Raw genomic sequence first — 14,515 nt, 5'->3', positions numbered from 1 at the left:
AGAATGGAACATGTTCCATTCTGCATTTTGTGGCAGGTGCACACCAGAGATTTGATTAAGCTAATCATGTGCACAAGTACAACCAAATTTAGAGTTTAAATTGTGGTAGGATTCCGAATCTCAGGTGTACAACAGAATGGAACCTGTTTAACACTTTTACAATTTGAAATGTTTATTTTTATGGATAGCTGGGCGCTGGTCTAGAATCCTACCACAACGTTAAATTAATTATTAAGCAATGCACAATACGTGGGTTAGGGTGTCGGTTAGTGTTTGGGTGTGGGTAGGTCAAGTAATATTGTTTAACACTATTACTGGACTCACCCAAACCCAAACCAGCACCCTAACCCTAATAATGTTCTTAGTGGTAGGATTCTAGACGAGCGTCGATAGCTGTGACTTGAATTTTACTTTCTTTGGCAATGACTGGAATTTGAATTGCTAGTTGTTAGGAAATAAATTGACTTGGACTAGTTGAACATATGTCAAGGGTTAACATGTGTTATTTTTGTGTTCATTGCAACGTAACTAACATAGTAAAATTTGATGTCATGTGTGTTTCTTGTATTTTTCCTGTAATGTTAATTCGTATAAGTTTTTTTATAAACAAACACCAAAGGCATGCACCTTAGGTTACTATGTAATATGTCGTTTATTATATTTTTTGGTTACTATCCATCGTTTGCAGCGTTAGTTTACAAATCATTTGATCGGAACAATAATTTAATTAGCTTGATCAAAGAATTTATATATAAGCTGGTTGCTCCAAAATTTTAGCTCCCTCTCCTAAGATGCAAGTCAAGCCCAGTTGTTTGTGTTTTATTATTATGCACTAGAGCGGAACGCTGTCGAAAGTAGAACAATGGGCTACGTCACAGTTTGTCCTTATGGTTATAATCTCTTTGGCTTGATAGCCAAACCTTTTTTGATTTTGCTTTAAATTGTAGTGTTTCAAATATATTTTTGCACTCTATATATGACGAAAAACTCTAAATGTATTTTTTTTGTTTAAATGTTTTATGACGTCACCTCATGACGTAACTATGTGGCGTGCTTTTGAAACAAATTACTGATTTATTTCTATTTTTTGTCACACTGAAAATGTTTGAATTGTTTCATAATAATGGACTTCTTTCATCCATCCGTGACGTAGCCTAACTTTAAAATTCATTTTTTTTTGGATGCGATGCGCCTTACAATGAAAAGTCTGACTTTTACGTTATTGCTGTCCTATTTCTAGTTAAAAGCAACCCATATTCAACATTTAAATTGATCTGTATTTGTTAACTTAAAAAGCTGTATTTGTCAATTAAAAATAGGCATTTTTTAGATTGAAAATTGATTATCGTCGTTCGGTACTTGTTGCAATCATCTTTTTCAAATCAGTCTTTACTTTTTTCCTTGTTGGTAACTGCAAAAAATATAGAAAACGTTTTGTTGAAAGTTAAATATCAGGGGTTTGAAACTTGCGGAATGCGGGCGAAGAACGGACCACTTGGCAGTTTAATGTCGCCGGATTCAAAGTTTGGCGAAATATACAACACAACATTAAGAATAACGTACAAACTTTCCATCGATTAGCTTCGCCATTGATTGCAAATTATGTATGACATTTCCAATGTAACAATATGAATAGGTCACGCTTATCTAAAATCACATCCAGCTCTTGCTATATTTGTAACCTGACACGCTGAAGCCCCGCAATACTAATGATGTGCAACTCTTGGCGCGTGTAAAACCAAGTAATTTCCTAACCCTGCTATAGGCTATATCAAATTTGTTCCATGTAAATTAAGCTACAAGTCGATTCAATTGTATCTCAACCCTAAGCAATATCGTTGGGCAATATGCACTGATTTTTTAAAATAAATTTCCTAAAATTAATTTTATGTTTAATAAAAAGTATATTATTTTTTTAATATTAAGTAGTATATATATATACAAACTTTCACAAAACAATTCTGGTGCGTCAATTAAAAACAATATTTGGCCATTCCGTATACCTGCCGCTGTTTGGATTTAGTTGGTTTGAGTGGTTGTTTCGGTCAGCCTGGGTGTTGTTTCCGCCGTATGAACTGCTGTAACCTTGATACCTAGATGCAAAAATAATAGTTTAGTCTGGGCGGTTCGACAAACCACCACATTTACAGGGCAAAAATAGCGCCTTCGCAATACCGTAATACTATATTTCTTCGGTGTTAAATGTGCGGTTTTATAGAGCTTCCTAATTCTGATATCACACCTAATTTTTTGACAAAACGTTTTTTTCCATTTTATGTAAATTAAAAAAAAAACTTTTATTATTCGCCATCAGAAAAAAAGTTAAAGTTCGGAGTGTGCGTGGTGGTGTGCACTTAAAACCTTTGGTACTAAAAATTTACCTCCCAGAAGTTAAACACTGAGCGAGACTGAGCGGGAACGCTTAACGTTGTTAAAATCCTTATTTTTCATTATATTGGTGCTTGTCTATCATTTTGATACCGCTGCCATTCTAATATCGAACATATGGCATCACATGAAGCCATAAGTTATTACGGAAGATTACAATCACCTTTAATTGTTCGTTGTGTAACTAAATTCGCAACCATCATACGCCATATTGTTTTTTGATAATAATAATCTTATTATTTTAAAAAATACATGTAGTAAACGCATGGCTGTGTTTTCAGCAAAAAAATATACAAACTTGCACCCGGTCAGAAACTTCGATTAGAAACAAAGACATATAAAACTTTTCAGCCTTTACCGTGGGTTGTTGGGGTTACATTGGTTAGACTTGTTGTCGTTATTTGATTTTGCTTGACCATCCATTTTTAAGGAAAAAGATTGTAGCTAAAATATATACTTGAAATTTATCTGCATAAAATAAAACTTAAACGGTTAGATCTGCAGCATTCGGATTTCAAACGAGAAACTCCTGAAAAGTGTCAATTAATATATTTAAATTGTCATCAAAAATGGTTTATGTAATCAACTAAACAGTTTATTCGAAGGTACCACTTACTTATTATTGATTTTAGTTTAATATTAAAACCTTTTGCATAAAAACAATGCATTTCATTTAAATTTCATCAACAGGCACCATCAAAAATTATTTTTTTTAAAGATCGTTTATAGGACATAATGTATTTTTAAATCGGCTAAACTTTGAAGAAATAGTGTTAAACATAAATAGTATTTACTACAGGTGACATTAAAACTCGTTTAATGTAGCGGTGTTAAAGTTTTTTTTTTATAAATATATTATATAAGCTATGTTTATAAATATATTTTTGTTTTATTCAGTTTTCCGAAAAGCTAAACGCATTTTCAAGCTTCGAAACACCCCGACTGATTAAGAGCAGCAAAAATGAAACTGATTATGAGCAGCAAAAATGAGCTCAATTTATAGGCAACAAATCGCGTGACTGAATTCCGGGACTTTGGTTTTGTGTGTTCACGTCACTTGTTGTTTGAACCTGTAGGAGCAAAGGGCGCAGGGATACTTGGGTCGCGTGAGAACTCCTCTTGAAACGACTTATCATACTTTGGTTTCGACGAAGGGGAAATACCTGGCACCGCCCTGAAATAACTCATGCTGCGATCAGCAAAAATACATTAAAATTATTCAAGGCTTCACCAATCTTAAACGCGTTAATAGAAGTGTAGTTAAACATAGAAATCATATCAATCTCAATATACGCGTCAAGAAAGTAAAGCATTTGAAGAAAATCTTTGGGGGTATGGTAAAATGTTCAGGAATGATCACTTCACAAAGTTACGCCAAAAAAGTCCCAAGGTGCATCATAAATTTTGTCAAAACTTTTTCTTTTTATGAAAAAAAGACAAAAAAACTCGCGTTCACCGAGAAAACTGCCTTTGTATAGTTCAAGTTGCTAAAATTTTCATTTCAGATTAGAGGGTGCAATAAGACGAACGGCGACTTCGGGTTAAACCAATTTGAACATAATGTAGATAAAACATACAAGAACATAATGTAGATGTGCGTGAATCGTGTTTATTGCATTTGCCAAGTCTGGTTAAAATAAGCAAACATAAAGTTTGGATGGTGGTCCATGGCCACACCCCCGTACACGCCCCTACTGATTACAAGGTATGTGGGTGTGTTGTTTGCGTCGTCCACGTCAAATTGCTGTTCGTCAGACCACCAGGAATTCATACCTCGTCAAAAGAGATTAACCTCGTAATCTGTTGGTTTTACATCACAAAAACGATAAAATGGCAATCAAACGATAAAATAAACAGAGTTTATGCACCATGTGGCACAGGTTTCAAACGCCCATCATAAGCCTATAAAGTGGCTCAATCGTTAAGAATTGTTTCCCAGCGGCCCAATCGTAAAGTGTTGTCTAAAACTTTTTTAGGCTAAAAATTGAGGTAAATAACCCATTTTGCTTTTAATTATGACTTAAGTCCAAGTTAAGTCATTTTACTTAAAACAGTCAAGTCAAGTCATTTCAAAACAATGACTTAAATGTACTTAAATGAAGTCATTCAATGTAGACATTTCAACACTGATACGCAATATCGTTGACGTATTCACAGGCTATAACTGAAAGGGCGGTGAGTTCCGCTTTTGGTAATAAAAGGATAACAACAGAACGTGGCGCACCCTACACGATGGTTTTGTAGCGCAATGCAAGTACGGGTTGTACGGGTTATATTAAAAGGTATTTCCCCAGATGGTGCAAAATTATATTTGATGGCGCAATTTAATGCTGAGATTACACCATGCTAAGATTACATTTCGGTAATTAATACACAGCGGGTAATTTAATACGTTTTGGGCAAAGTATTTGGGACAGACCGATATGGGTTGACAAAAATAGCCTATTGGGAAAATGGTAGGCCTACTATTCTTTACAATCCATTTCCCTTTTAATCAACCTTAATCTATTTTGCCGAGTGAATTTTCAGAAAAAACAACGAAAAAACAACAACACAGAAACCATTACCTAACAACGTCGTATTTCAAATATATACCTCAAATGCAGTGTTTATTCAAACGTTAGGGTAAATTAATTCGAGTTCAAATAACAATTTTAAGCGCAGCTAACTTAACACACAGTTAAAACATGTTTTATCGTCATACAAGAGTAGTTTCAAGACGTTTTAATTGGTCGACCGACCCAACAAATTTTAATGCATCAAGTAAGAAAAATGGTACTAATCTACAATTACTCCTCCAACATTAAAATCCGTTCTCATACTTACTTTACCTACTGTATACAAGTCAAATGATTCATTACAGCTTCAAGTCAATAAAAACGAATGTTCCTGGTTCCTGCTAATATATCGTAAATTATAAGCCGTAATATAACATATCTCGTTGGCATCATTGAAATTTTCTCACGGACCCTCTGTATTAAAACTTCTGTTGGAAAACATAAGGATACATTATATAATCAAAACTGTAACCAGTTTGTGTTCCACAAGAATTAAGTGGATTCAGGTAATGTGAAAACAATGAATCAAGTTCTCGAAAGATGGGTTTTTAACCCTGGTAATAACGACACTAACATGATGCTTTTCTTTAGGGACCGATAGCGGTCGGCTGGATTTCAACCGTTGCTCTGTTAACGTTAGGCAGCGGATACCTGCTGTTAAGTGGATAAATGATTCCAATATGAAGCTTACAGGTCACACAAAACATCAATAAAAACAACACATTTTCCCCATATGTATTACTATTCTTATCGGCAGAAATCAACTAAAAGTGTTGTCCTAAAGTACCCCAGGGGCCTAGGGCTATAGTCAAACTCTAAACAACTCACAACAAAAATGCACTATTGTCGATCTATCCGTATCGTAATATGTTAGTGTCAGTAATGAATTGTTATCTGTCCATGAAAAATAGCAACTATTCCCGGCAAAAAATGTTTCTTAAACTTCTCTTGCTGTAGCACATTGCAGTTGGAAGTTTTTCACGAAAATATTAACAGTTAAAAGTTTTCTTACAGTAATATATTACCAATATACTATATTATGTTACATACGTTTGTGTGGATTTGGTAATACATTTACCTTGTTCAACCCCTCTAAACAAGCACAGAAAGTCCAAGATAAGTTATAATTCCATTACCTAGCACGCAAACACCACAACGCGTAGATTAGTTGTTAATTTATTGCGCAATCCGATAGCAGCGGGCGAGCGCTTAAAAGAAAACACTCATCTGTGCGTCGTTTTTTCGGCGGAAAGCGTTGATACAGTGTTGACTGTCGAGGCACACACAACGATCTGGGTTATTAGCGTGTTCGAAAGTTAAACGAGAGATGGAGGCGGCGTCGATACGAGTGAACCGCACTACACAAAATGAGAAATAATAGCAAAAATCAAAGCGTTTATTTTTTTCAGGTTTTGAACGCAGGTCACAAATTTGTGAGATTCGATGGCTGAAAATCTGGTGTCATGGGATATCAGAAGTAATACGAAATACTTCGTAATTAAGTCAATGGAATTAGACGTTGGCAGTGTGCACTGCTAAATAAAAAGGTCTAGTTTCTAATTTAGTAAGTTTTAAAACTTTACTATGACTTTTAAATTAGTGGCCATAAATCTGGAACAATCTTTCAAACAAAATCTCACATTATACACGTGCGTTTAACTGTTTATATGGGCTTAATGCCCCTTCACAATAATTTCAGCTTACTGGCGACGCATAGCGGAAAATAGGCGGGACCAGTGCAAGTTTAACATAATAATGAACACGGGGTGAGAAATTACAAGGCGACGCGATTCGAATAACAAGAAGATAGTCAAAATATTGGGACAGCTGTCTCTCTCTCTATATAATATACGATAGCAATTAAATAGGTCAACGGCATAATGGTTTATATTTATATACAAGAAATGTGCTACAGCCATCCACGAAAATGATCTTAATATATTTCAACCAAGAAAGCTAGTCCAATTCGCTGAGGGTCGGACTCAACGCAAATATACACGAAACAATAGCATAATTATTTTTCAATCTGGATGCTATTGTCGTAATCATTCTACCGAAAAATCAGGAAAATGGCGCCTGTTTATCGCAAAATCAACACTCGCGTCAACACACACAAACAATAGCGAATGCATGAATATAAGAACAACGGGAATAATAAGAATAACAATAATAGTAGCTGGCCTGGCTTAAGTGCATGCGTAGTGCGACACAACGCAGCGCAAGTCTTGTTTTTTTGAGGGGGAAGTCCGTGGGGTATCGGGGGCCCCACCTGGTCCAGGGGTGATCGGGGGTCGGGGGGTTACTGCATAGTGCCGAAGACCGGGTTGTAACGGCAGATGCTTGGCCCACGTTCGTCGTAGTCGGCCTTTGTGTGACATACCTTGTAGAACTCGGCCTGAAATTGCGATCACATCGTTGTAAAGCCTATTTAACCGTTAGTTACATCAAGGATATGGGATGCTGTCCTTTAAAGTTGTTGTAACAGAAACAGATTAGCGTTTAAAGTGTTAAGGGACATCTAAATCCCTAATTGTAAATTGTTTATAGCGTAATTTGACAATAATATAAAATATTACTTTATGACTGCGGACTCGGATCTACTCGGGACTTTGTAAGACTACAAGAGCCCGAGTCAGACATGCGCATTAATATCTTTGAAACTGATAATGTAAATTGTACAAAATATGGAGTAAATCAAAGGAGCAAAAAAAGTATTTTAAGGAGACTATATTACAACCTCCGCTTTCGTTATATACACACATACTGTTATTTCAAATTTATATCAAGGCATTCCACAAAACATCGTTTTGCACTCAGATGGCCCCTGTGCACTGTTTCTGTCTGCATATTACAGAAAATCAGCTGCACAGAACGCAAACAGAGCATTCCATGCAGAAGCATGTGCAACTCGTCATCGTGCATCGAGACAATGTTCTCTAACATAGTACAATAAAACAAGGGTCAGCAATTTTGTGGGCCGCATAACTGTATAGTGTATGTACTGGCAGTCATACTTTCTTTTTTTTGACTTTAAAAACTGTCGTTTACTTTGAAATTCCGTCAATATTTGGCTTAGACTTGCATATGACAATCCTTTCGTTAATAAACTATTTATATCCGTATTTTAGCTTCATTAAGAGAGCTCGCGCAGCCGGAAGAATTAACCTCGCAGATGGTAGCTCAGTGGTATAGGGCTAGGGCAAGGTAAACTGCCAGATAATATATAAAAGTTTTTTGAAAAGTCTGCTATACTTACAGTGGAAGCGAGCATCGAGCCTCCGAACCAGACGGCGTAGCGCTGCATGCTGTGCGAAATAACCTGAACCTCCATCGGCTTTGGCTGTATAGGATAGAAAAGTGTTTTAGAGGATGTATAGGATAGAAAAGTGTTTTAGAGCTGTTTCTTGTTTACTTAACTTAGCGGTCGCAATTAAAGTCCCAAATTTGTAACCCCTAAGGCCTAAACGGTTGCGTGCCGAACAAAATGCGACTAGTAATATTTATTTTACCGAAAAGTGATTAACGTAATTGTGGGATTCCGAAAATTACCGATTTAAAAAAGGGTGCTTGTCTCGGTGGAATTAATAGCAATACTATAATTTCAATAAAAGTGTTGCAATTTTTTTACTGTTTTTAAAGATTGCAGAAAATAAACCAAAAAATGAAAGGTGTGAGATTGCCGAAAACCCCTAAAAATGAAGGTGTGTTATTCGACATTAAGAATTCTCTACAAATTTAAGATACCAATTAGTCACACAACACAAATTTTGTCAAGGGCTTCTATTTCAGAACCAAAAACATGCAATTCGCGAAAACACAGAAGCGTTTGCAATATTCCTCTCTTTAAGATTTTTACAATAAATAATCTAGTTATTTGCTTGTGCAGTTTGTTCAACATAATAACTAAGGTGTTTTAAACCTTGATTCGCCCGGCGCTCAGTTGCTCAGATAGCTTCAGTCTGGCGTCGACGATTCGCTTAAGATCTCGTTGTACACGACGACCAAAGTCCTTGAACATGGTCGAACCTCCGCTGAGAACAACGTTCTGGAAAACGAAAAAAAAACACACACTGTAAATGCGATGTGAAAATCAATGTGTACAGAGCCTTGGGATTGTAGCTTTGGAAGTTTGGGGGGTTGAAAATTTACGATTTTTATATGTTTAATTTGGTGATTTTTAATCGACTTTTATAAAATGTGATTACTATTCCAGATCATATTTGCAAAGCTGAAAGCGTAAAGTCTAATCTACATGAGAAGACAAAAACGGGCTGTAAATGTAAATAGGCTGTCCAAATCTGACCGAAATTGTTAGAGAAACAAGGCAAACAAAATCTTGAACCGAAGTGGACAAACGGAAAGTTGCAGATCGGGGTTTAACACACGCCCGGTGAAACACGTGTTTGCTACAGAGAGAGGCACAAATGAGGTTGCTTGCAATCCAAATTTATATATATTCCAAAATGTTTACCGACCATATCGAAAACATGTAAAAGACACAAATGTGCTTTTAGGGCCCCTTTCAACGAGGCGAGTACATCATTTTGACAGAACTTGCAAATTTCTGAACTTGCAATTTTATTTAGGTATCTTATACAGTTCAATAGAAAAAACTATGGTGTATTCGGTGTCTGCTTACCAGATGTTGACAGTACATTCTGCTAGATTAGCTAGAACTTTTGGGCGGTTTGGCTTACCTTGTACAACGGCCTCCTAACATCGATTGGGCAGTTCTGAATGACGTCATCAACGACAACTGAGATTGGGCTGGTGAAGTCGGGGTTGGAAAACTAAAAAATAAATTAGGTTAAAAAAAGTAACAAAAAGCAGTACAGCACAGAATCACACATTCAAATTAGGACCAATTTGCTTCTTGGGAAAATTGCCCTTATTTGTTATCTTTGTACAAAGCATCTCCTGTGAATTTTGCACTTTTTACACAACTTGTCGCAAAAAGACCATAAAACAGAGTAATTTTATTAAAGTCAATTGAAATTTCAACCTTAAGTCTTGGCAATTAAAACAGTAACCAAAAAATCAAAGAGTAAGCAAAATTTGGATATAAGGGCTTAACAAAACGTTTGGATTTTGAAGGAATATATAAACTGTACTTAATCTGTAAAGGTATCAGTAGTTCTTGAAATTGGTAATAGATGCAAATAAGGTAAACATAATTTAAATTGTTTGCAAGGCAAATTTAAAAAATAAAAGTACTACCGGTGAATTTGTTACACACCTCTGGATGGAAAAAGATTTCAGGCCCCAAAAAGCGTTCATGGCCGATATCGATGTTGAATTTCTCCCGGGTGACCGAATTCAAACCCTCGTAAACTTTGATCCATTTCTTTGGGTCGGCCTCGTACTTAGCGAATTCCTTTGCAATGTCAGGACAGATGTAGCAGAAACGTTCCTAAAAAGCAAAAACTATTACTAAACATTTTTCTCAGGAACTGCTTAGATTATATTTCTACAGACTAGGTTGGATAATAGTAAAATTTATTCAAGGATTTTACAGAAGCTCTGGGTCAAAATGTTATTATTTGAATTGAGATATATGAAAGATAGCAGAACTTGTTGTGTTTAGCTGCCAGCAAAATTGGCTAAAATATTGAGCAAATATGTATAATTGTATATAAACTACTATTGCAAAAGTTTTACATGAAAAAAAATCTTACAATAAAACAAAGTAGTGTTTTTTTTTTTTTTTTTTTGTATATCTGAAATGTAGTTAAAATTTGATTTAATTAAAAAAAAATCCCCAAAACATTTCAGTTTATCTACCTCTAATTTGTAATTTTTATTCTGCGCATTAACTTGGCATGATGCTAAAATCTATATATATATTATTTTCATTGTAAATATCAGCCGAAATTAACGAACACTGATATATTGGTAGAAGCAAGATCAGCCTAGATTATTGGCAAACCAATATATCGGTGTATCTCTGGTAGGGATGATCCATAATATTCAAATTTGCATTTTAGCAACAATTTGCAATTCCATTTTTTTAGTTTTTTTTTAACCTACTTTGGAATAATTTGTAAAGTATCAGAGATTTCTAATCTATTTGTTAACATAATGACAGTTACCTTCACAGCCTTGGCAACCTCCATTGACTGCTCTGGTGGAATGCCAGTTTCTCTCTCTCTCAGGATTTGCTGGATGAAGTAAGTGATGTCCCTTCCAGCAATTGGAATGTGCTTGATGCAGCTTCCAATAACATATCCCTCAGCCTGTAGTCAAACACAACATTATTATCTTAGCACAGTTTATCAAGGTTTAAATTGGTTGCTCCTAATTAGAGATCGACCGATATCGCTTTTTTGGACCGATACCCGATTTTTTACAATTTTGTCAACCGATCCGATACCGATTTTTTTTTTATATACCTAGGAAATGTTGAATTAATTGAAAATAAAGCCCAAATAATGTTTAGTTTGTAAAAATAATTTATTAATTATTATCTATTCTTTTGTAATTAACTTGTTGTGATGCTAAAACCCATTTTTTTGGCAAGTTGTTTGTGGAGCAGAAAAATGTTATCACATTTTCGAAATGAAATATCGGCCTACAATTACCGATACCGACATATCGGTAGATGCCAAATATTGGCCGATATTATCGGTAAACCGATATATCTGTCTATATCTACTCCTAATAGACTTTATTTCATAATGTTACATTGCATTACTGATCGGTAAGCTTACCACAGGGATGACGTGAGTAACACCATCTCCACTGTCAATCACAGTGCCGGTGAGAACCCTTTCACCAACAGCCCGAGATGTCCATGATGCAGCTAAAGCAAGAACAGCCTGAAAACATAATACATGTTTATATGTATATCTACCGCTTACATTTTCGAGGATACGTTTACCATCAAAGACCTGGAGCCAGGTTAATTGCATTGTTTGCCTGGAATTAGTCTTGGTTATGAACTAACATATAAAAGTCGATTCTGGCAGATTTGTTGTTAAATAATAATGGCATTCATAAATTCATTGCTCATATTTATTCAGTCTGTGTTGTAAAACAAGCCATTTTAAAATTACTAAACGCCCAGTCAAGTCATTTGTAAAGTAACTCAAGTCCAATTTTGTAAGTCAACTTGGTTGTTTAGTTCAGTTGTGTGCCCAACTAATATTCAAAACAATTTATTTGGGACTGTTAAATACTTTTTAGTAAAGTTTAATTTAGCAGGATGACAAGAAACATTTTTAAGAACCAAGATTTTGCAAGACAAAATATAAGACTATTTTAAAAAGTTACTTACTTGAACTGCAATGTACAGGCCGGGAACATTAAATGACTCAAACATAATCTCAGCCAAGTATTCACGATTCTCTGGTGTGTTAAGTGGAGGTTCAGTCTAAACAGCATAAAATAAGAGCTTATTAAAACAACCTTGTTTCCCAAGAAATGTAAAACAGAAACTGCTTACATGAACATATACAATATGGAAAAACTATTTTGCACTCAGATGGCCCCTGTGCACTGTTTCTGTCTGCATTTTACAGAAAATCAGCTGCACAGAACGCAAACAGAGCATTCCATGCAGAAGCATGTGCAACTCATCATAGTACATAGGAAATTAAAATAATTATATAAAGATGTAGCAAATTTTCACAAAATATTTCACCATTAAGAAGTGGTGATCTTCTGGCTCGGAGCGCATGTATTTAAAAATAATCTGTTCCATGAATTTTTCCATCAGATCCCAATCTTCGACAATTCCATGTCGAACTGGCCACTGCAGTAACACAGAATCAGTTTTAATATGGCTAGAAGTTTAAGTTGTCAAAAATCTTTTGGCCAATTTAAAAAAAAAAACTGTTTATATCAACATGATTATTACAGTTTGTTGCTGCATTTTTTCTGTTTTTAAGGCAATATAAAAAACTTTTTTTAAATTCAAATATTAAAAAAAAATGTGTTCAGAACTGCTCTGACGAAACCATCACCTTAATGGCATAGTTTGATTTTTCTTGAGCCTCGTCACCAATGTAAAAATCCAAGTCGTCTACACCTTTGGCAACTTTGCTGCTAACCGATGCAGACTCCTTCACAGCAATGCCTACAAGTATACTCATTTTAACAAAACAGACAAAATTATTAAACTATAACTTTTTTAACATCAAGTTTATGCTTATATGTATTAAGGTATAATGAATATTAAAGCTCATACAGAAGTAGGTATATTTTTAAATTTTCAAATAAATCTTGTATTATACGTTTCATGCAAAAAGTTAATCGTAGAAATATTCAGACAATGTCTACCACATGTATTTACAACTAAATGTGTAAGATACAGACAGTTGACCTATACCAACGCCATGTGGTCAGTTTATAATAGTGTTTTAACATTAAAATCGATATAAAATAATTAGGCACATTTATTTTTTGTTTGCCTAATACATAATAGGTTATAACAACACATAGCTTTATACATCTGGGCATCACTTAGCAACTGGATTTTAGCTATTTTCAAAGGAATTCTTACAGGATGGCATTATGAACTGTGGTTCAGTGTTGCCTGCATATCCCAGTTTGGTGTATCTACAATAAGAAAAAACAGGTTTTAGTCGTTACACTAACCATCTCTATTCCAAGCAAAACTATTTGAGTTATATGGTGCGAGTTAGGGTTTGTTCCAGATTGGAAACTTTGGATTTTGCGCGAGGAGACGATTTTGCAGCTTCAAATCGAGTGGCTGTAATAACATTTCCGGCCAAACGGCTGAAAACTGAGTACTGAAAAACCGTTAGCGCAACAAAAGTTTTTAGCATTTGGGCGAATTTTCGCAGCTGACTGCATGGAAATATTTCCGAGCAGGTCTTTCTTTTCAACTAGGGTTTGTTTTTTATTCTCCCGTATTTATTTTTCTCAATTTCATTTATACAACCCGTTCAATTGCTACAAAAAACGGCGCTCGTCTAGAATCCTACCACAATGAACATTATTAGGGCTAGGGTGCCGGTTAGCGTTTGGGCTGAGTCCATTAATAGTGTTAAACAATATTACTTGACCTACCCACACCCAAACACTAACCGACACCCTAACCCACGTATTGTGCATTGCTTAATAATTCATTGAACGTTGTGGTAGGATTCTAGACCAGCGCCATAACGGCGCTCGTCTAGAATCCTACCACAACGAACATTATTTGGGTTAGGGTGCCGGTTAGCGTTTGGGTTTGGGTGAGTCCAGTAATAGTGTTGAACAATATTACTTGACCTACCCACACCCAAACACTAACCGACACCCTAACCCACGTATTGTGCATTGCTTAATAATTAATTTAACGTTGTGGTAGGATTCTAGACCAGCGCCCAAAAAACATAAAAAGTAGTAGAATTCTAGACCAGTAAATACTACTAATTTATGTCTGCACATAAGTTATAACTAGCAGACATAATAGGTTTAAAATTTACACACCCTGTTCCGATGTCCACCACACATGCGGGAAGGCTTCCAGTTGCCATTCTGATAACGAATAAACCTTATTCTTTAAACAGACTACCTACTAATCTAAAACAGTTACATATAAAGTTAAAAAGGGTAAAGTGATG

General features: G+C 35.4%; 1 protein-coding gene and 1 long non-coding RNA gene across 2 annotated transcripts; both read right to left on the bottom strand.

Moving 5' to 3' along the window:
- Window positions 1-1,257: 1,257 nt before the first annotated feature.
- Window positions 1,258-3,320, bottom strand: LOC146132096 (uncharacterized). The gene is made up of 3 exons (XR_014501667.1): window positions 2,747-3,320; window positions 2,004-2,093; window positions 1,258-1,411 (listed from the first exon to the last, which is right to left on the bottom strand). It is a non-coding gene; the product is annotated as an uncharacterized LOC146132096 (long non-coding RNA).
- A 3,222-nt stretch (window positions 3,321-6,542) lies between these two features.
- LOC146132095 (actin-related protein 3B-like) lies at window positions 6,543-14,515 on the bottom strand. Its single transcript, XM_083397539.1, has 12 exons — window positions 14,382-14,515; window positions 13,447-13,502; window positions 12,908-13,020; window positions 12,586-12,696; window positions 12,220-12,315; window positions 11,654-11,761; window positions 11,036-11,179; window positions 10,183-10,356; window positions 9,644-9,736; window positions 8,866-8,991; window positions 8,203-8,286; window positions 6,543-7,341 (listed from the first exon to the last, which is right to left on the bottom strand). The coding sequence occupies exons 1-12, from the start codon at window positions 14,426-14,428 to the stop codon at window positions 7,246-7,248; spliced, it is 1,248 nt and encodes a 415-aa protein (XP_083253665.1). The 5' UTR covers window positions 14,429-14,515; the 3' UTR covers window positions 6,543-7,245.

The sequence above is a fragment of the Ascidiella aspersa genome, chromosome 9 (assembly GCF_963924565.1).
Source record: "Ascidiella aspersa chromosome 9, kaAscAspe10.2, whole genome shotgun sequence".
In the NCBI taxonomy this organism is placed as follows: Eukaryota; Metazoa; Chordata; class Ascidiacea; order Phlebobranchia; family Ascidiidae; genus Ascidiella; species Ascidiella aspersa.
Note: the sequence above shows the minus strand (reverse complement) of the source record. Positions and strands in the feature narration are given on the sequence as shown.